This window comes from Tamandua tetradactyla, chromosome 18, assembly GCF_023851605.1.
Source record: "Tamandua tetradactyla isolate mTamTet1 chromosome 18, mTamTet1.pri, whole genome shotgun sequence".
NCBI lineage: Eukaryota > Metazoa > Chordata > Mammalia > Pilosa > Myrmecophagidae > Tamandua > Tamandua tetradactyla.
This window is the reverse complement of record NC_135344.1, coordinates 63,152,996-63,174,581: the sequence shown is the minus strand read 5'-3', so window position 1 is coordinate 63,174,581 and position 21,586 is coordinate 63,152,996. Positions and strand designations below refer to the sequence as shown.

General features: G+C 35.9%; 2 protein-coding genes and 1 pseudogene across 4 annotated transcripts in view; 1 reads left to right on the top strand and 2 right to left on the bottom strand.

Annotated features, from left to right (window-relative positions):
* The window catches only part of THOC1 (THO complex subunit 1), a 54,694-nt gene extending 49,128 nt beyond the window's left edge, over positions 1-5,566 (top strand). The window contains exons 19-21 of one of the 2 annotated variants that reach the window (XM_077135847.1): positions 3,667-3,814; positions 4,604-4,628; positions 5,175-5,566. In XM_077135847.1, the coding sequence (XP_076991962.1) occupies positions 3,667-3,814; positions 4,604-4,628; positions 5,175-5,470 (469 nt within the window). In that variant the 3' untranslated portion in view covers positions 5,471-5,566. Of the gene's footprint in view, positions 1-3,666; positions 3,815-4,603; positions 4,680-5,174 lie in introns of both variants that reach the window. The other variant, XM_077135846.1, reaches the window with a different exon arrangement.
* A 2,050-nt stretch (positions 5,567-7,616) lies between these two features.
* Positions 7,617-21,586, bottom strand: part of USP14 (ubiquitin specific peptidase 14) — a 78,335-nt gene continuing 64,365 nt past the window's right edge. For both annotated transcript variants that reach the window (XM_077135848.1, XM_077135849.1), the window contains 3 exons: positions 9,574-9,634; positions 9,129-9,236; positions 7,617-8,528 (listed from right to left, as the gene is read on the bottom strand). In XM_077135848.1, coding sequence (XP_076991963.1) covers positions 8,377-8,528; positions 9,129-9,236; positions 9,574-9,634 — 321 coding nt within the window. In that variant the 3' untranslated portion in view covers positions 7,617-8,376. The remainder of the gene's footprint in view (positions 8,529-9,128; positions 9,237-9,573; positions 9,635-21,586) is intronic.
* On the bottom strand, positions 17,362-17,489 carry LOC143662815 (U1 spliceosomal RNA; annotated as a pseudogene).

Here is a 21,586-nt window from a genome sequence, read left to right as displayed (position 1 = left end):
AAGTGACACTATCCAGTTCTGTGGTACAAGATACGTGGAACAGGGTAGGGATATACGAGCCTGAGGACTCCAAGTCCCTCTACCACTTACTGTCTAGGCTACAGAAGCCTAATTTAACCTCTGTTTATTTCCTCATCTGTTCAATAATAATAGCACCTCTGTAGTCTGAGGACTATATAGGTCCTCATATAAAAAAAGTGAATGAGACAATTCATTTTGCACTGTGCATGATGTGTAGTTAGCACTTAATATTAGTTTTTATTGTATGCTGAGTCCAATTTTTATCTCCATCCTATCTCCCCTAACTAGTCTCCCTGTGACTAGAGTTTCTAGTTAGTTACTATGACCTCTTAATTTTTCTGTGGTCCGTCCTCCACATAGCAGCCAGTGATCTTTAAATTCAGGTCAGATTACATATTTCTCCTGCTTAAAATCTCCCAGTGGCTCCTTTTAAAAGTAGAATGAAACCCATACTCCCTGCCACAGTCTAAAAGAACACCCCTATCAGGCCCATATCCACCTGTCCAGCAGCACCTCCTCTTTTTCTCTGCTTTAACCACACTGGCCATCTTTCTGTTTTTCAGCTCGGGGCTCTTTTCCTCCTCAGGACCTTTGCACTTGCTATTCCACTTGCTTGGTGCACTGTTCCCCAGGATCTTCCCATGGCACTGTCTCGTTTAAGATCTTTGCTCAGATGTTGCCTCAGAACAGCTTTCCCTGGCCACCTTCTCTAAGATACTCTTCACCTTCCCATTTATTTAGCTCCTTTTACGTCTGGAATTCCCCCATTTCTCATGTTTTTCTCATCCTTATCAGTGTCAGAAATTGTCTTCTGTATCTTGTGTTTATCAGTTATGATGTTTCTGGACACACACCACATTTACTACGTGGCAGGTACTGTCTAGGCACTTACATATACCTCTGAGATAGAAACTATTATTGTCTCCATTTTACAGTCAGTGAAACCAAGATTTAAGAATTTGAATGGTATGGATCTGTAGAGTAAGAAATTTTCTATGTATAATTGATAGGAAATTTTGAAAATTCTTAAAAGATTCAAATTAAGTAGAAATATGTGAGAGAGTCTGTTTAGGCAAAGCCCTCAGAGCGTAGTGTTAGCTTGGTAAGAGTCACCACTGGCTGGGGGTAGCTTTGCAGTTCTTCCATGGCATGAGCACATCCCACAGATAATTACATGCCTACCTTGTTGATATTGAGGGTTCAGTTGTAGACCACCATGATAAAGCAAGTCACATAAATTTTTTGCTTCTCCAGTGCATATTAAAGTTGTGTTTACACTAACTACACTGCAGTCTGCTAAGTGTGCAACAGCATTGTCTTAAAAATAATGTATATACCTTAAAAAATACTTTCTTGCTAAAAAATGCTATCATCTGAGCCTAAGTGTTGACTGATCTTTTTGCTGATGGAGGGTCTTTTCTCTATGTCGATGGCTGCAGATTGATCAGGGTGATGGATGCTGAAGGTTGGGGTGGCAGTGCTGCGGAAGTTTCTTGAAATAAGACAACAGTGAAGTTTGCTGCATTGATTGACCCTTCCTTTCATGAGAGATTTCTCTATAGCATGTGATGCTGTTTGATAGCATTTTATCCACAGGACTTCTTTCAAAACTGAAATCAGTCCTTTTAAACACTTCCTCTGCTTTACCAACTAAATATATGTAGTATTCCAAATCCTTTATTGTCATTTCAACAACATTCACAGTATCTTCACCAGCAGTTGATTCCATCTTAAGAAACCACTTTCTTTGCTTATCCGTAAGAAGCAATTCTTCATCTGTTCAAGTTTTATCATGAGCTTGCAGCAATTCACTTATATCTTCAGGCTCCACTTCTAATTCTGGTTCTCTTGTTTTTTCCATCACATCTGCAGTTATTTTCTCTACTGAAGTCTTGAACCTCTCAAAGAGATGAAATCGCCTCTTCCAGATTCCTGTGAATTTTGATATTTTGACCTCTTCCCATGAATCACAATTGTTCTTAATAGTGTCTAGAATGATAAACCCTTTCCAGAAGGGTTTCAGTTGACTTTGCCCAGATCCATCAGAGTTATTACTGTTTATGGCAGCCATAGCCTTGCAATATATCTTAAATAATAAGACTTGAAAGTTGAAATGATTCTTTGATCCATAGGCTACAGAATAGAGGCTGTGTTAGCAGACATGAAAACAGTCTTGTACATCTCCACGAGAGTTCTTGGGTGACCAGATGTATTGTCAATGAGCATAGTATGAAAGGAATCTTTTTTTTTTGAGCAGCAGGTATCAACAGTGGGCCTAAAATACTCAGTAAACCATTTTGTAAATAGATGTGCTGTCAGCCAGGCTTCGTTTTTTGCATTTCTAGAGCACAGGCAGAATCGATTAAATAAAATTCTTAAGGTCCTTGGATTTGGGGGATGGTAAATGAGCATGGCTTCAGCTTAGTCACTGGCTTCTCCTCTCTAGCTATGAAAGTTCTACATGGCATCTTTTTCCAGTATAAGGCTGATTTGTCTGTATTGAAAATCTGTCTAGTGTAACCACCTTCATCAATTATCTTAGCATTGTATCTTCTGGATAACTTGCAGCAGCTCTTACATTAGCACTTGCTGCTTTACTTTGCACTTTTGGTCTGAAGATGACTTTTTTCCTTCAACCGCATGAACCATTCTCTGCTAGCTTCAAATGTGTTTCTACAACTTCCTCACCTCTCAGCCTTCATAAAATTGAAGAGTTAGGACCTTGGACTGGATTAGGCTTTGGCTTTAGGGAATATTGTGGCTGGTTTGAGCTTCTATCCAGACCACTAAAACTAGCTGTCAGTTAGAAATGATTAAACTTAGGGAGGAAGGCATGCCAAAAGCCAAGACAGGGTGAAAGCTGGACTTCTTATGCCAAACAGCCAGATTGTGAACACAGAGGAAAAGTTAACTGCTAACATGGAGAAAGTTTTAGTGTATAGTGCAAATATAACTGCAGTATGCACTGGGAAAGCAAAAAATTCATGTGATTTGCTTTGTCATGGTGATCTGTAACATCCATTTTGCAGTCTATGGATCAAGGAGTCATTTCGACTTTCAAGTCTTATTATTTAAGAAAAACATTTCACAAGGCTATGGCTGCCATAGATAGTAATTCCTTTGATGGATCTGGGCAAAGTCAATTGAAAACTTTCTGGAAAGCATTCACTATTCTAGATCCCACTGAGAACATTTGTGATTCATGGGAGGTCAAAATATCAAGATTCGTAGGAGTTTGAAAGAAGGTGATTTCACCTCTCAAGGATGACTTTTAGAGGTTCAAGACTTCAGTGGAACAATGTATTTTTTTTCCAGTTAACTAGATTGATGAGTCCTGTACTATGTATGCTGCATCTAGCCAGTACTGGACATATACTAATTAACTTTTTTAAATTAAGTAAAATGTATTTTAAATTTTTAAAATGTGTTTGCCCTATACAAGCCTACTTCTTAGCACTCTGTTGGTTTTTGCTATTTTTAAGTGAGGCTGCATACATAGAGGTCCTTTAATAATAATAGTATCAGAACAAAAAGAACAGTGCCTTCAGCTAATTATCTTACTAAGTTTCACGTGACAGGACTGTATTACCTAGAAGGTAACAAATATTACTATAAATTACAAGACTGACATCTTTTTTTTTATAGAGTTGTGAACAATTCAAATTATGGTTGGAGAGCCCTGAGACTCTTGGCACGGAGAAGCCCTCACTTCTTCCAGCCAACCAACCAGCAGTTTAAAAGTTTGCCAGAATATCTCGAAAACATGGTAATAAAGCTAGCCAAGGAATTACCAGTAAGTAATATAGATCAGCTTTTTCATATTTTAGTTCATGTCTTGAATTAAAATTACCATCACTGTTTGAGAGCAAAGAGCTGAATTTAGAATTTTTCATGTGAAAAAAGAATAGTGATCCACAAACCCACATGTTTTAGAATGAGGAAAATGTTTTGGGGCATACGTTTATAGAAAGTACTAAATTTATAGAAAGTATTAAGTTAAATTACATACTGTATACAAAATTATTAAACACAAGTCCACAGTACTTTGGGTAAACTATTGTCCACCTGCAAACTCAAAACTTAAACATGGATTTTTCCTGTTTCCCAGTGCATTATATTAAAGACGGGATTTAAAGGGTTAGCAGTAGGGAACGTGGCCTTTCTACAAGTCTGTTTGCTTTTCCAAGGAAAGGCATTAGGAGACTAATAACTATTGTGTCTGAAATCTAGTAAAATTACTCAAATTTTAAGGACAGTTGCTCCCCTTTTCTTCCCTAGACAGTTGTTGGTATATAGACACATTAGGAAAAAATCTTACTGTGTGTTTTACTGCTTCCCTTCTTCTCAGGTAGGAGGAAAGGAAAGTCTTTGCAGCTCTCAGCTTATCTCTTGTTGTACTCTCTCAGATTAAGACTGTCCCTGTTTGTGATCTTACATGACAATTGCATCTTACCCTCTCACAGGGGTGAGGCTGTAGGTCCTCTCTAAATCTCACCATTACTATATGTAAACAAAAAGTAGCTGAAATGTCTTATTTCAAAAGTAAGCATTCTTTTAAAGATTGTTCTTTCTCATTTTTTAGCCTCCTTCTGAAGAAATAAAAACAGGTGAGGATGAAGATGAGGAAGATAATGATGCTTTACTGAAGGAAAATGAAAGTAAGAATTGAATTTTCTTGGCTATTTTACAAAATTGGAAAAGATTGTGGTTCTTTGTTGAGAGGTACGTTATTTAATTTGATCTACTTCTCAACTTCTACCATTTTATCTCAGCTCTGTTTCTGACTTATAAAATAATAACATTTATGAAAAAAAATGGGAAGTGATGGTGTTTTAGAAGGGAAGTAAGGCACTTGCATTTGAAGGCTCTGTTAATTATTGGGATAATTTCAGGGAAAGCCTCCATAATTATGATAGCCGTTAACAGTCTTGGCTTTGAGTATTCATCCCCTAATGATGATCTGTAAAAGAAGTATTCAAACCCAAGAAAATATAAGAAGTCTTCATTTAAAACAATTATTTTAAAGCTATGGCTTATTTTTAAGATTAAATCTTTTAAGGTTTATCTCTCAGTGGCTGCATTTCCAATTCTATTTTATATTTTGAGTTACATGTCATGCTTTGCATCTAATTTACAGTCCCTATATTTTATAGGTCCTGATGTGCGGCGAGACAAACTTGTAACAGGGGAACAAATAGATGTATTTGCCAACAAGCTGGGTGAACAATGGAAGATTCTGGCTCCTTACTTGGAAATGAAAGACTCTGAAATAAGGCAGATTGAGTGTGATAGTGAAGATGTGAAGATGAGAGCTAAGCATCTACTAGTTGCCTGGCAAGATCAAGAGGGAATACATGCAACACCTGAGAATCTGATTAATGCATTGACTAAATCTGGATTAAGTGACCTTGCAGAAAGTCTAACTAATGACAATGAGACAAATAGTTAGCTTTTTTTTTATTGAAACTGTGATAAGATTTTGTTACCAAGCAGCATTTGATAAGAGGTCCACTGGTTTTGGTAAACAATAAACATTTTTATAACAGTTGTTTTACAGTAGGCTGGTGTTCTAAGAACGAGAGAATGCATATTAGCTCCTGCTATCCCACAGTTTCGGGAATAGGGGTGGGGAAAATGGCCAAATTAAGGTTATCCTCAAGGTCACAGAGTTTATTTTTGGTAGTTAAATAAATTAAATACATTTATAAAGAAGTCAGTAGGCAATATTCAGGAAAGTATTGTTCCTAAATATGCCAAGTTAGTTTCCTGTGTGCTATTACTAGTTTAAAAATTTAACCAGCTATTCTGAAATCCCAAAATATGACTTTCAGGAACCATCTCACTTATGATTTTAAAGCACAGGAGATTGGCAGATGGTTTGCTTGCCACCTGTTTTTATAAAGTTTATGGCATACAGTCATCCTTATTTGTTTAAATATTGTCTGTGGCTGCTTTTGTGCTACAATGGCAGGTTTAAGCCGTTGTGACAGAGACCGTATAGCCTGCAAAGCCTAAATATTTATTGTCTGGCTCTTTACAGAAAATGTTTGCCAACCTCCAACTTGAAAAGAACTGGGATCAAGTCTAGAACCTACTTAGAAAATTCTAGCCTTACAAAATTATTTAATCTCTCAAGTTTTTAAAATATGGGCACTTACCTCAGGAACTGTAGTGAAGTTCAAATGAGATATACGTGAAAGCCCCCTGTATATGGCAAAGCACTTCGTAGTAATGGCTGAAGACAGTACTGTTGATGTTTCTGGTTCCCAACAGAAGCATTACTCTTTAGGGACTCCAAGGTAAGGTCATCACTGTTTTTGAATCCTGGGGAAGGGATACTGGGGGTGCATACTGCACTGTAAATGTTCCTGCTTGGGCTTAACTTCACTAGCTAGTTAAGCAGTGACACAGCTCTAAGACTGACGTGACACAGCATTTAAGGCACATTTAGGAATCCAGACCTTTTTTGCCTATTCTCGTTTCTCAAAAGAACTTAACATGCAAGCTGAATTCTAAAATAGCCTCATTAGTTGAAAACAACACTGGTTTAAATCCAATTGCTACTTTAAAAATATCTTTGGAATAATGTTTTTAGATGAAATAAAAAGAAGTCAAACTTTTAATAATAGTGACAGTTAAGGAATAACAACTTTTAAAATTCTATTTCTGTACAAATTTACATGCTTTGTGTTAAACTTACCTCACCTGATCTAACAGCTATAGCATCCTGCAAATCAAAATCTGAATTCGAGTTGCTAAATTCATGTCCTCATAAAATTGTTCAGGCCAACTGAGACAACGAAGGAAAGAACTGCCAAGTTAGAGGAAAGCACAGAAATACAAAAGAATCTCTACAATTCTTATGATCTCATCTTCCCCATTCTATTCTGTACCACCCCCACTATCCCCCCAAAGCAAAAGGAGTACTGACTGACACTACTCAAAATTTCAGTGAAGGAGCTAAAGAAGAGATATTATCTCCTACTGTTCTCAGATTACATCACATTGCTCAAACTTGAGAGGAATCTTATAGTTACTGGTGTTCTGCTCTGCAGGTCACTGAGACACATGAAGATAGGGGATTTCATAATCCCTAGGAGTTTATTATAAATATCTAACAAATTCAGAACAAATTAGTGATTATTTCCCTAGTGATCAATCAAGGCTCCTGAAACAAGCATGAGTAATTAGAATGTACTAAAATGCGAGAAACCTGTAAGACTGAAATACTACCTACACCTGGTATTTTCTACCATTACTTTAAAATCATTGATAGGAGATTAAATTTTGAAACGGACATTAAGAATTTAGGGATTGACAGAAGAGCAGAAACAACAATTGAGCCAAGGAATGAATCTGACTGAAAAGAGCATCGCTGCATTCAGCATCCAAAGAACCCCACTATTTTTAAAACTACTTTTAAACAATATATGTGTGTGTGTGTGTACATATATATATATATATATATATATTGCAAGCAGGCAAAGATGACGAACAGCAGAGTAAAACTAACCACCTCCAGAAATTACAAGTATTAAACATCTGAAAGTCCGGTCATGCTCCAACACTCAGACAAAAGACTTGAGGTCAAAAGCTGTTACTCCCTCTTTTTTTATTAAAGATCCTCATTTTCTAAAAAATAAGCAACCAGAGCTTGTCAACATTTTTTTTTAAGGCTGATTACTACAAAACCATAGTACATCAGAGAGAGACTTAATAAATGTATAATCAAATGTACTATTATTGATCACAATTTATTTTCATCATAAAAAGCCAGCAACAGAACAGACTGAGTCAGCCGGTCAGGCTGGACAAATACTTGATTGTACCCATGTTTCCATGGGATGTAGAACAGCAGCACGGAGTTTACACAATGAGAGCAACACTTGTCTTTTCCACTTTCCTGGCAAAATTTTTGTTAGGTAAGGCAAAGGATGGCAGCTATGGATGGTGGTTTGAACCATGCAAGAACAAATAGTAGGGTAACAGGTGTGTATTAAACACCTGAGTGCTGAATCTTGGGCTGAGAAAAGCAGGGGAAAAAGTCATAGAAGGTAACGGTTGAAAGGCATTTCAACCCAGAATTTCTTTTTTTAATATGCAAGAAATAAGCCTTTTAAAAATGTCTTCCTGACACTTGATACAGGGCAGCACAGTTCAAAGATAATTTTATCTTTTCTGTAATTTTTTAGGTTGATACACAGAGTGGCTTTCAAGTCAGCTTCTGCCCTCTTTTGTTTCACATGAGAGGAAACAAAAACCACCTAAATATCTTCTTCTAAAGCTCTGGATTATAGAAATTATCAACAAGTAACATTTATTTTCACACCTAAGCATAAATAGCTAAAATGACGATTACTGTTCACTTTCTTCTTCCAATATTTCAACTCTGCGAGGCCCATAGAGTAGAACATAAGCTATGTGCCAGTCTCCACCACCAGAAAGCCGCAAAATATCTTCTGGTGTAACGATGCTGACCTTATCATCATCAAACTTGATCCATTCATCTAAATAATAGGAAAATATGAAAATTAATACACAGAATTTTTTACAGTTCCATTACAAAAAAACTGACCCAGCAGTTTCATGCACAACAAAACTGCTAGAGATCCCTGAGACCATTTCAGGGGTTCCATCAGGTTAAAACTATTTTCACACTAAAGCATTACTTGCCTTTTCCACCCTCATTCTCTCAAGTGTCTGGAATGTGGGTACATGAAATAGATTGAATGCAGAAGCAAATAAGAGATATTGTCTCTATTAAGCTAGACAACAGAAACATAAAACTGTCATTTCTCACTAGATTTTCTTAATTTGAAAATATTTTCATTTTCAAAATACACGTGTTCATATGTACTATGAACCTATGTAATAGGTTTATTACTGTCATTTTTAAACACTTAAAAATTTCTCAGCATTTCTAATAAAGTAAAAATCAGAGATATTGCTCATAAATATAAGCTTCTTGGGGTATTCAACAGTTAAGAGTTTAAGAAGGTTCTTAACCTTAAACCACAAAGAATTTGAGGACCACATACTGTAAAATTTATAGTAAACAAGGCATTAAAAACAATATTAAATAGTTCTAAAAATAACAGAATTTTTACCTTGTTTCCTTTTCACCCATGATACATAATGACCTGAAGAGCTAGACCTTCCTTGATGTGTTAGCACTGCTTGTAAGTCATAGTATCCACAGTTATTGGAGCCAATATCTAAAGGAAGATGAAAATTCATTAATATTAGACTTAGTAGACATGCTTTCTCAAGCTAGGTAAGAATCTAGAACAATTGGGAAATTCAGACAAGAGAAGTACAGCTCTATTACTGAAGTTCAGTTAGATCCTACTGTTAAAGCAAAGGTATGGCTTTGAAAAGATGCTTTATGAAGTATGAATGAAATCACTCAACTGTATTTTATTATATCACACTGTAGTAAATTACTTCAATAAACCTAAAAAAATATCAACAGGTAAGTGACAAGACAGTAATTTTACCTTAAACTATAACAATAACAGCACAAAATTCAGTTAACATGAAAATTTTACTTACCATCAGCAAAAGAAAAGGGTTCATACTTAACTTCCTTCTGGGGACTACTATTTTTGTCACTCTAGGGAAAAAAAATATTTAATTATAAATTCTAATATTGGAAATAAAAGTATTCTCAGTGAATATTCAGTTCAAATTTATATTATCTGCAGGACAAACCACTGAGACAAAGACAAAATAGTCTACCAAACAAATTGATACAACTACATTTTATTTAAAACTAAACCAAGAAGTCACATACCTTAAAATACATACACTCTTGTATGCACAATAACAGACGCTCTGGATACGTGACCAACCTTATGACACTAAACTTGGAGCACACCAACAAGTATAGCAGTGCAGTTCACAGTGTCTCAGGGAAAAGGAAAACAGAACTCTCTAATTTTATTAAAATACTATCAAACCATAGGTGAAAGAAAAAGAAGAGCAAACGAGAAGTTCAATAAATACAATTTATAATTAAATCTACTTAGAAGCCACAGCCATCTGCCACTACAGCACACAATAAATGAAATATTCAGCAAATAATTACGTATATTAAAAGAAGCAAGATTTACTACTTTAAACAGAGACCTTTTACTGGGAATTCCCTGCCTCATGCGATTTCAGTTGTGTAATACAAGAAAATTCAACGTTTATCTAGCCATATGGCCTCAAACTTCTTGAAAACTGATAATGAAACTACCAGCAGTTTAAAGATAGCTAAAATGGCAAGAAGTCAAAGACTCCTACAATAGAAAATAGCAATTAGTTTGACCATTCTTTTTAATACATAAAATGCCATACCTAGAGCAACCACTAAAAAAAGCAAAAAGAAATACATTAAAAAACATTATAATCAGTTAGAAATTCTAAAAAATGTTCAAGTATCCCACAAACCAAAATAAATGAAAAACAAACAGCAAAAAGTAATACCCTAGCATATCAATAACTACATTAAAACTCTTCAAATATTGAAAGGACAGAAAAAGCTGCATCATGCCAATATTAATAGAAATAAAGCAGCAGTGGTTATATTAATACCTGATAAAGTAGACTTCAGAGCAAAGAAAATTACCAGGGACAGAGAAGGACATTGTTTAATGGTAAAAGGCTCAACCAAACCAGAAGACAACGCAATACTAAATGTGCATAGCAAACAACACAGCTAGAAAATATGTGAAAGAAAATCTGATAAAACTGAAAAGAGAAAGAGACAACTACAATTATAGCTGAAGACTTGGCCATTCCTCTTGACAAACAGAAAAATAAGGCTATATATAAAAACTCAACAACACAACTCAACGTTTTAGAACACTCCAACCAACAACAGCAGAAGTGTTCTCTTCAAGTGCCTGCAAAAAACATACACCAAGATAGAACACAACCTGAGTCAAAAAAAAAGCCTCAACACAAAACAGAAACAAAAGAGCAATTATTATATGGTCTCATTTACAAAATCTCATTTAAAAAACAGGGGTCTAGAATTGTGAGCTCTTACAGCATTCACATTTGGCCTGGAGAGGTAATTATTATTTCTGGAGCCTGGGAGTTCAAATAGAGTCGAGAGGCTACTCTGGGGGTCGCTCTTATGCAAGCTTCAGTTAGACATTGCTACTTACCATGACTTGCCAAACCCCATGTTCTTGCCAATCCTAAGAACACCTAGGGCATTATATAAGATTCTACAAGGTTCCATAAACTAGGGTAACTTTCCAGAAACCTACAACCTCCAGATGGGTCCCTGGACAAGATCAGTCCTGAAATGCAGAGGGGACAGCCTTTCCAGAACATCAACTATTCCATCCCCCTTATCCCATATTACTGACAGCCCTTTCCAACATGAAAAAAATTAGAATGGCCAAAGCCCAAATGCCCCTACAGAGTGGAAGAAAGATCAAAGGTGATGGTGGAGTTATACAGAGAAGGTAGGGTTTAACAAATGAGAATGATTGCTGAATCATTACACTGATACTGCTTTTAGTCTCCAGTATCTTAGAGCAGCGAGAAGTCAAAACCAAAAATGGTGGAATCGTAATGCACACCAAGTCTGAAATCTGTTCTACTATTGACTGTTGCAGTATGCTTTGAAATTTACTGTTTTGTATATGTTATTTTTCACACACACACACACACACACACACGAAGTCGACTGTGATAATAAATGCATAGCTTATGATAATACTGTGAACCATTGACTATACTTTGGATGATTACATGATATGTGAATATAAAATATGTATCAATAAAAAATAAACAAAAAAGCCTCAACTAATGTCAAAAAACTGAAATTAGAGTGTTTACTCTCATCACAATGGAATCAAACTACAACAGATAAAAGGAAGACAATATTTGGCACTTTGGAAAAAAGCCCTGGTCAAAGGGAATTTCTCAAGGAAAATTTAAAAATTTTAATTTCTCAAGGGAAATTTTTAAGAAATTGGACTAAATAAAAATGAAAATACATTACAGAAATTTGGGGACACATTGAAAGCAGTGCTTGGTTGGAAATTTATAACACTAAAATACATACATTAGAGAAAAGGAAAAGTCTCCTCTCAATAATCTAACCTCCCACCTCAAAAACCTAGAAAAAGACCAAAAGAAACCCATAGCAAGCAGAAGAAAGGAAATAATGACATAAACAGAAATCTATGAAATTTAAAACAGAAAAATTAACAAAACAAAGAGCCAGTTCTTTGTAAAGACCAATAAAATTGACAAACCTTTAGAGCAAGCCTGAAAATGATAAAGGAGAGAGAGAAGACACCAATTACCAAGATCAGGAAAGGATATTACTTGCAGGCATCAAAATAAAAAACAAACACCAAGGAACACTGTGCATATAAATTTGAAATCCTAGATGAAATGGATCAATTCTTCATAACCACAGACAACCAAAACTCATCTAATATGAAACTATCTGAATAGTCCTCTAACTACTAAGAAAATTGAATTTGTAACTTAAAAACTCCAAAACTAGTAATCTCCAGGACCAAACTGCTTCATTGGAAAGTCAAACCAAATGATTAAACATGAGTTAACACCAATTCTACACACCAATCTCTCTCAAAAAATGGAACAGAAAAAAAAAAAACTAGTAGAGCTGATAAATTCAGCAAAACTGCAGGGTACAAGATCAATATGCAAAAATCTGTTGTATTTCTATATACCAGTAATGAATAACCTAAAAATGATACTAAGAAAATAATTCTAGGGCAGGTCATGGTGGCTTAGCAGGCAGAGTTCTCACCTGCCATGCTGGAGACCTGGGTTCGATTCCCAGCGCCTGACATGCAAAAAAAAAAACAAAGAAAGAAAATAAATCTATTTACAAAAGCACCAAAGAAAATAAAATACTTAGGAATAAATTTAATCAAAGAAGAACCAGAATTATACGTTGAAAACTAAAGAATATTGTTGAGAGACATCTCAAGTTCACTGACTGGAAGTCTCAATATTATTAAGAAGACAATATACCCCAAACTGATCCACAGATTCAATGTAAACCCTATCAAAATTCCACCTCCCTTTTTGGAAAAGCTGATCCAAAAAACGCAAAGGACTCAGAAAGAACGAAACAATCTTAAAAGAATAACGTTGGAGGACTCACACTTTTCTACTACAAAACTGCGGTAACCAAGACAGTGTGTTATTAGCATAAGAATAGAAACATACCAAGGGAATAAAACTGAGAGTCCAGAAATATGCTCCTACATATGGGCCAACTGATTTTTAAAACGGGTGCCAAGATCATTCAATGGGAAAAGAAGAATATTTTCAACAAACGGTATGGGGACAACTGGATATCCACGTGCAAGAATTAATGTGGGATTGAACTATAATCCAATAGCCTTGATTCTTCATGATGATTGTATAACTACACAGCTTTTATACTGTGATGTGTGACTGTGCAAACCCTGTAACTGCGCAAACCTTTATCCAGTGTATGAACAGATGAGTAAGAAAATAAAGGGGCGGGGGTGGGATTTGGGGGTGTTCTTTTTATTTTCATTCTTATTTTTACTTTTATTGGTGTAATGAAAATGTTCAAATATTGCTTGTGATGATGACTGCACAGCTTATATGATGATACTGTGAATCACTGATTATACAATTCGGAAGAGTCTATGATATGTGAATATATAATATATACCAATAAAATTATATTTAAAAAAAGTTAATTTGGACCCGTACCTTACATATACAAAAATTCATTCACAATGAATCAAAGACCTAAAAGTTAGAGCTAAAACTTTAAAATTCTTAAAAGACAGGCTCATCAAAATTAAATACTTGTGCTCACCAAAGACCCTGTTAAGAGGGTGAAAACAAACCTACAGACTGAGAGACAATATCTGCAAACCACTTAGCTAACTGAGGACAATATCTTGAACATAAAGAGCTCTCAAAATGCAAGCATAAAACCAAAAAGAAAAAAAATTTCAATTAGAAAATTGGCAAAAGATTTGAAGAGAAATTTTACCAAAGATATAGATAGTAAAAAAGCACATGGAAAGATGTTCTTCACCATTAGCCATTACAGAAATGCAAACTAAACACCACAATGAAGCATCTCTATAAACCTATCAGAATACCTAAAATAAAAAACGACAGGGTGATAGAATCAATATGGCAATGTTAAGACATTCCCTGAAAAAACCCACTTGCTTAGAACTCCGGAGGAAGGGGAGCCTGGGGAAGGACGCTACAAATGCTGAATTGAAGAAAGAAGAATATCAAGTAAGAAATTTGGTCCCAGCCAGCAGATCCAGTAGTGAGTTAGAATCCCACAGGGAACCAAATTTACAGAGATTGAGAGCTGAATACAAGTGGCTACAGAGTGCTAAAAACAAAAGAGTCCCAAAAAGGAGATTATAAAATGCAGGATTAGAGAGGGAGCAGAAGGACCCACTTCTCTCCCAAAAGCAGAGAGCATGCAGGCAGAAACTTTCCAAATGAACTGTTTGGGGATGCCGGAACCAAAGGAGGTCAGTACAATGCCTAGGGAAGCATGGGACAAAGAGATTGAGAAACCATGGCCAGGGACCCTGAAGAACTCCATCTATGGCTCCTGGAGACCATTCCTCACCCTTGAGAGAGGCAACAGTGGTCCATCTGATCCCTGACTTGGGGGGACAGCTGCAGACTGGAACAGCTGTGGAAGTCCTCCACCCCAAGCACGGAGGTGGGCACAGCTGAACGCCGAGCCAGATATTGGCCAGGGAAGTGAGAATATGGGATCCCTGCAGTTTCAGTCCCTCTGGGTCAGACTCCAATAGGTATGACAGTTTTTAACAGCTTTAGAGGTGAATTTGGCAAAAAGCCACAGTCCTGCATTGCTAAGGCTGAGGAAAATATGTAGTTAAAAGCGCGATCTGCTGGGCAGGCCGGAAAGTGATGGGGGGACAAAAAGGGCTTTCTGAAGTCTTTCCAAGACCCTCTCCCAGGGTCCCATAGGATCCAGTCTAGGTTCCGTGCATAAGCTGGGCCCTGTTTTGGCTGGCAAATACTGACAATCGAACTGTAAAAGAAGAGCCTTAATACAAACCCAGTTAACAAAACCCTAAACAAGAGAAAGAAACCAACCTTCAGAATAAACCCATCAAAACAACCACATGACCAGATAGCAACAACAACAGCAAGAATCACACAGCATACTAAAATAGGGGGAAGACCTAGCTGAATTAAAGGAACAAATTAAAATGTCAGCAGAAATGCAGAATTCGGAACTAACCAAAGATGCTCAAACAAATCTTAACAAATTAAACAAGATGATGAAAGAGATAAAGGATATTAAGAAGACACTGGGTGAGTACAAAGAAGATTTTGAAAGAATACACAGAATAACAAACCTTATGGAAATGAAATACACTGTAGATGAAATTAAAAATACACTAGAGACAACCGCAGATTTGAAGATGCAGAAGAAACAATCTGTGAGCTAGAAAACAGAACATACAAATTCAGACAAAAGGAAAAATGGAAGAAAAAATGGAAAAATTTGAGCAGGGTCTCATAGAAATGAGTGACAACATGAAGCAGACAAACATATACATCATGGGTATCCAAGAGGAGAAGAGAAGGAAAAGGGCCAGGAAGAACAGTCAAGAAAAATAATGGCTTAAAATAACCCAACCCTTATAAAATACAAATGCAAATCCAAGAAGCATAATGTACTCCAAACAAAATAAATCCATACATGCCCATTCAAAGACATAAACTAATCAGACTGTCAAATGCCAAAGAAAGAGAAAGAATTTTAATAGTAGGAAAAGAAAAGTAATTTCCCCACATACAAGGGAAGCCAAATAACACTAAGTGCTGATTTCCCTTCAGAAATCATGGAAGCAAGAAGGCAATGATAAAATATATTTAAAATACTGAAAAAGAAAAATTGCCAGCCAACATTCTTCTATCAAGCAAAGCTGTCCATCAAAAATGGGTGGGGGGTGTTAAAATATTCATAGAAAAACAGAAGCTGAGAGAATTTGTTAAAAAGAGACTTGCCCTTTAAGAAGTACTAAAGGGCATTCTGCCAACTAAAAAAGCAAGGATAGGAGAGAGAGGCTTGGAGGAGAGTATAGAAATGAAGATATTCAGTAAGGATAACTAAAAGGATAAAGAGAAGAAAGACTGGTACAAGGATAGTTCAGTGGTAGAATTCTTGCCTGCCATACAGGAGACCCGAGTTCGATTCCAGGTCCATACTCTTCCCCAAAAGCAAACAAACAAGCAGGCAAAACAAACAAACAAAAATTTAACAAATGGTGCTGCAATACTCACATGGAAAAATAATGAAATGTGACCCCACCATTAAGCATACCAAAAAAAAAAAAAGACAAATTAAAAATATTTTAAAAATTTTAAAAAGAGAGGAAAGATAAGATCTGATGGATAAAAACCAAAGGATAAAATGGTTGAAGTAATGCTTTGACAGTAATAACACTGAATGTTAATGGATTAAACCCCCAATCAAGACTCAGATTGGCAGAATGGATAAAAAATACATATGATCTATCTATACGTTGCATATAAGAGACTGATTGTAGACCCTAGACACAAAAATGTAGAAAGTGAAAGGATGGAAAATGATGTTCCACACAAGCAGTAACCAAAAAAAATGAGTGGCTATACTAATAATCAGACAAAATACTTCAAATGTAAAAATGATATGAGAGAAAATGGACATATATATTAATAAAAGGGGCAATTCACCAAGGACAAATAGCAATCATGAGTATCTATGCACCTAATCAAGGTATGCCAAAGTACATGAGGTAAAGGCTAGCAAAACAGAAGGAAGTAATAGATGTCTCTACAATAATAGTGAGAGACTTCAACAAACCACTCTCTTAGATAGACAGAAAATCTAAACAGAGGACCAATAAAGAAACAGAGGACCTAAATAATATGATAAATGAGCTAGACCTACCAGATATATACAGAACACTGCACCCCCAAACAGGAGGATATACATTCTTCTCAAGGCTCATGGGACATTCCCAAGATAGTTCACATGTTGGGACACAAAACAGGTCTTAATAAATTTTAAAAGATTGAAATTATATAATGCACCTTCTCTGATCATAATGGAATGAAGCTGAAAATCAGTAAGACCTGGACAACTGGAAAATTCAGAAATATTTGGAGGTTAAATAACATACTATTAAACAAACACTGGGTCAAGGAAGAAATTCCAAGAGAATTCAGTAAATATCTCAAGACAAATGAAAATGAGAATACAATCTATCAGAACTTACGCGATGCAGCAAGGGTTGTTCTTTAGAGGGAATTTTTTTTTTTTTTAATGCAGTCGAGTTTCCCACATTTGGGGAAATCACAGGGGTCAGCACATCCGGAGTGCAATGGATAAGCCTCGCCCTGGGAAAACCACCTTCGTGATCATGGTATCTCCCCTGCCAGGCAACAATAGAGGGAAATTTATAGCCTTAAACACCTACGTTAAAAAGAAGAAAGAGCTAAAATTAAAGACCTAACTGAACATCTGGAGAAACTACATAAAGAGCAAACTAATCCCAAAGCAAGCAGAAGAAAAGAAATAATAAAGATTAGAGTGGAAATAAATAAAGGTAAGAGGAAAAAAATAGAATCAAAAACCAAAAGTTGGTTCTTTGAGAAGATCCACAAAATTAACAAACGTTATCTAGACTGACAAAGAAAAAAGAGAGAAGACGCAAGTAAATAAAATCATAAAGTGGTCATTATCATGGACCCCGAAGGAAAAAAAAGATCATAAGAGAATACTCTGAGCAGCTATATGAAAACAAACTAGACAGCTTAGAGAAAATGCACAATTTTGGAGAAACACACAAACAACCTACACAGGCTCAAGAAGAAATAAAAGACCTCAACAAACCAATCACAAGAGATTGAATCAATCATGAAAAACATCCCAACAAACAAAAGCCCAGACTAGATGGCTTCACAGGTAAACTTCACCAATCAGTCCCAAAAGAATTAATATCAGTCCTGCTCAAATGCTCCAAAAAACTGAAGAACAAGGATCACTACCTAATTCATTCTCTGAAGCCAGCATAACCCTAAATACCAAAACATGATAATGATACAAGAAAAAAAAAAAAAAAAACTACAGATGAATCTTATGAATGTAGATGAAAAAATCTTCAACAAAATACTTGCAGATTGTATCCAATGGACAGTGAATAAAAAAGTATTTGCAAAGTCCCCTTGGGGGAATGGCAAGAAAGGAGGAAAAATTCAACTTCCCCATTTGGAGATTTCCTGATATTCTCACAAGCAGTAGGAACAACCAAATCAATAGGCCAAGCCCTCAATCTTGGGGTTTGTTCCCATGAAACTTATCCCCGGCAAAGGACTGGCTAAGCCTACTTAAAATTAGGACTAACTCACTCCAAGAGAATCTCTTTTGTTGCTCAGATGTGGCCTATCTCTCTCTCAGCCAACACAACAAGCAAACTCATTGCCCTCCCCCTCTCTACGTGGGACATGACTCCCAGGGATGTAAGCCTTCCTGGCAACGTGGGACAGAAATCCTAGAATGAACTGGGACTCAGCATCAAGAGATTGAGAAAATCTTCTCTACTGAAAGAAGGAAGAGAGAAATGAGTCAAAATAGTAAGTCAATGTCTGAGATATTTCAAACAGAGTCAAGAGGTTATCCTGGAGGTTATTCTTACACATTTTATAGCTATCCCCTTTTTAGTTTAAGGTGTATTAGAGAGGCTAGAGGGAAGTGCCAGACACAGTAGAGCTGGGTTCCAGTAGTCATGTTTCTTGAAGATGAATGTATAATGATACAGCTCTCGCAATATGACTATGTGGTTGTGGAAACCTTTTGTTTGATGCTCCTCTTATCAACAATATTCACAGATGAGTAAAAAATATGGATTAAAAATAAATAATGGGGGAACAAATGTTAAAATAAATTGAGTAGACTGAAATACTACTGAACAATGAAAGGGATTGGTAAGGGGTATAGAAAAAAATAGGGGGAACAAAGTTTAAAATCTGTTGAGTAGATGGAAATACTAGTGGTCAATGAGAGAGAGGAGTAAGGGGTATGTATGTGAGCTGTTTCTTTTTTATTTCTTTTTCTGGAGTGATGAAAATTGTTCTAAAATTGTTCTAAAAAATGATCATGGTGATGAATATACTACTATGATACTGTGAGCCACTGATTGTACACCATACATGGAATGCTTGTACGTCAAGATTGTTCATGTTTGTAAGTGATTTTGGTTTGATAATACAAAATAAATTTTAAAAAAAACTGATTGCTTCAGTGCTCCAATGGACTTATCAAAAATGTGAAAACAGCTGACTCAATGGGAGAAAATATTTAGAAATCAGAAATCTGATACGGGTTTCATAACCAGAATATATAAAAAAAAATTCTACAACCCACCAATAAAGACAACCCAATTTAAAAATAGGCAAGTTTTTTTTTTTAAATGTCTCTCTTTTAATTTCCAGTATGGAAAATATTGATAAGGCTCTTTGGTGTCCTCAATAATTTTTAAGGGTATAAAAAATTTGGCCTTGAGGCCAAAAAATTTGAAAAGCACTGCTCTGGGAAAACTCTTGTCCAAGATATGTCCCAGGAGACATATATACATATTATATGTTATTATTATTATATAACATGTATACACAGCAGCATTGTCTACCATAGTTGGAAACTGAACATTGTTCAAAGACCAACCACAGAAGGACAAATAAATACATTATGTTGTAGACATACTGCATATTAATATATAGCATTGAAAATGATGCATGTTCTACAGCTATCACAAGAACACGGATGAGTCAAAAGACACAAGGTCAAGTAGAAAAAGATAAAGTATCTGGGAATAAAAACAAATGTGAGTAAAAACCAAAAAGTACACTGTACATCCACCAGGATGACTAAAATTAAAAGGAGTGACAGTACCAAAATTGGAGCAACTGGAACTCTCATATACTGTTGGTGGGAATATAAAATGGAACGAACACTTCGAAAAAGGTCTGGTAGTTTCTTAAAAAAAAATAGGCAAGGATAATAGACTTTTTTTTCCAGAGAAGAAACACAAATGGCTAAAAAGTGTATGAAAAGATATTCAGCTTCACTAGCTACTAAGGAAATGCAAACCAAAACCAAATTGAGGTATCATCTCACACCTACCTACTAGAATGGCCACTATTAAAAAACCAAAATGTGTGAGAGGATATGTAGAAACAGAAACACTCATTCACTGCTGGTAGGAATGTAAAATGGTACAGGCACTGTGGAGACAGTTTAGCAGTCCCTCAGAAAGCTAAGTATAGAGTTGCCTTATAATCCGGGAATCCCACAGCTTGGTATATAGCCAAAAGAATTGAAAGCAGGGATGTAAACAGACATTTGTACACCAACGTTCATAGCAAATTCAAAGTTGCTGAAAGATGGAAACAACCTCCTACCACCACATCTTGAAGATTCTTCCCTATATTTTCTTCTAGGAGTTTTATGATACTGGCTCTTATTTTTAGGTCTTTGATCCATCAAAACAACCCATCAAGCATTCCTCAACCAATTAATGAATGAATAAACAAAATGTGATATACATACAATGGAATATTATTCAGTGGTAAGAAGGAATGAAATCTGGAAGCATATGATTACATGGATGACCCTCAAGAACATTATGTTGAGTGAAGTAAATCAGACACAAAAGGGTAAATATTGTATGATCTCACTAACATGAACAAATTATAACATGCAAACTCGCAGACATAAAATGTAGAATATACGTAACCAGGAGAGAGAATGAGGCTAGAGAATGGGAGTGGTTGCTTAATATGGGCAGAATGTTTAACTAGGTTGAATTTAAATGTTTGGAAACGGAGAGAGGTGATGGTACCAATTATTGTTAGTATAATTAACAGTGTTAGATTAATTAGAAGATAAGGGATATAGGATATTTTGAGTTTTCTTTCTATTTCTTTTTCTGTTCTAAAATTGATCATGGTGATTAGTGCACACCTACATGATGATACTGTGAGCCACTGATTGTATACTCTGGACGAACTGTATGGTGTGTGAACATATCTTGATAAAATTGCATTTAACAAATATTTATTACAAAACTACAGTAACCAAAAAGCAGGATACTGGCACAAGGCACAAAGACAGACACATATATAGACCAGTGGAATCAAACTGAGAGCTCGGAAATAAACCCACTCATATTTATAGCCTTTTTTGTGTGTGTGTGTGCATGGGCTGGAAATTGAACCTGGGTCTCCTACATGGCAGGCGAGAATCCTACCATGTAACTACGCATGCTATAGCCAACTGATTTTTGACAAGGAGACCAAACAATTCCACTAAATCAGGAAAGAATAGTCTCTGCAACAAATGGCGCTGGAAAACTGGATCTCCATATGCAGAAGAATGAAGGTTGACCTCTAACTCATTCCTTATACAAGGAAAAAAATTCAAAATGGATAAAGACCTAAATATGAGAACCTAAACTATAAAAATCCTAGAAGGAAAGAGAGAGAAGAA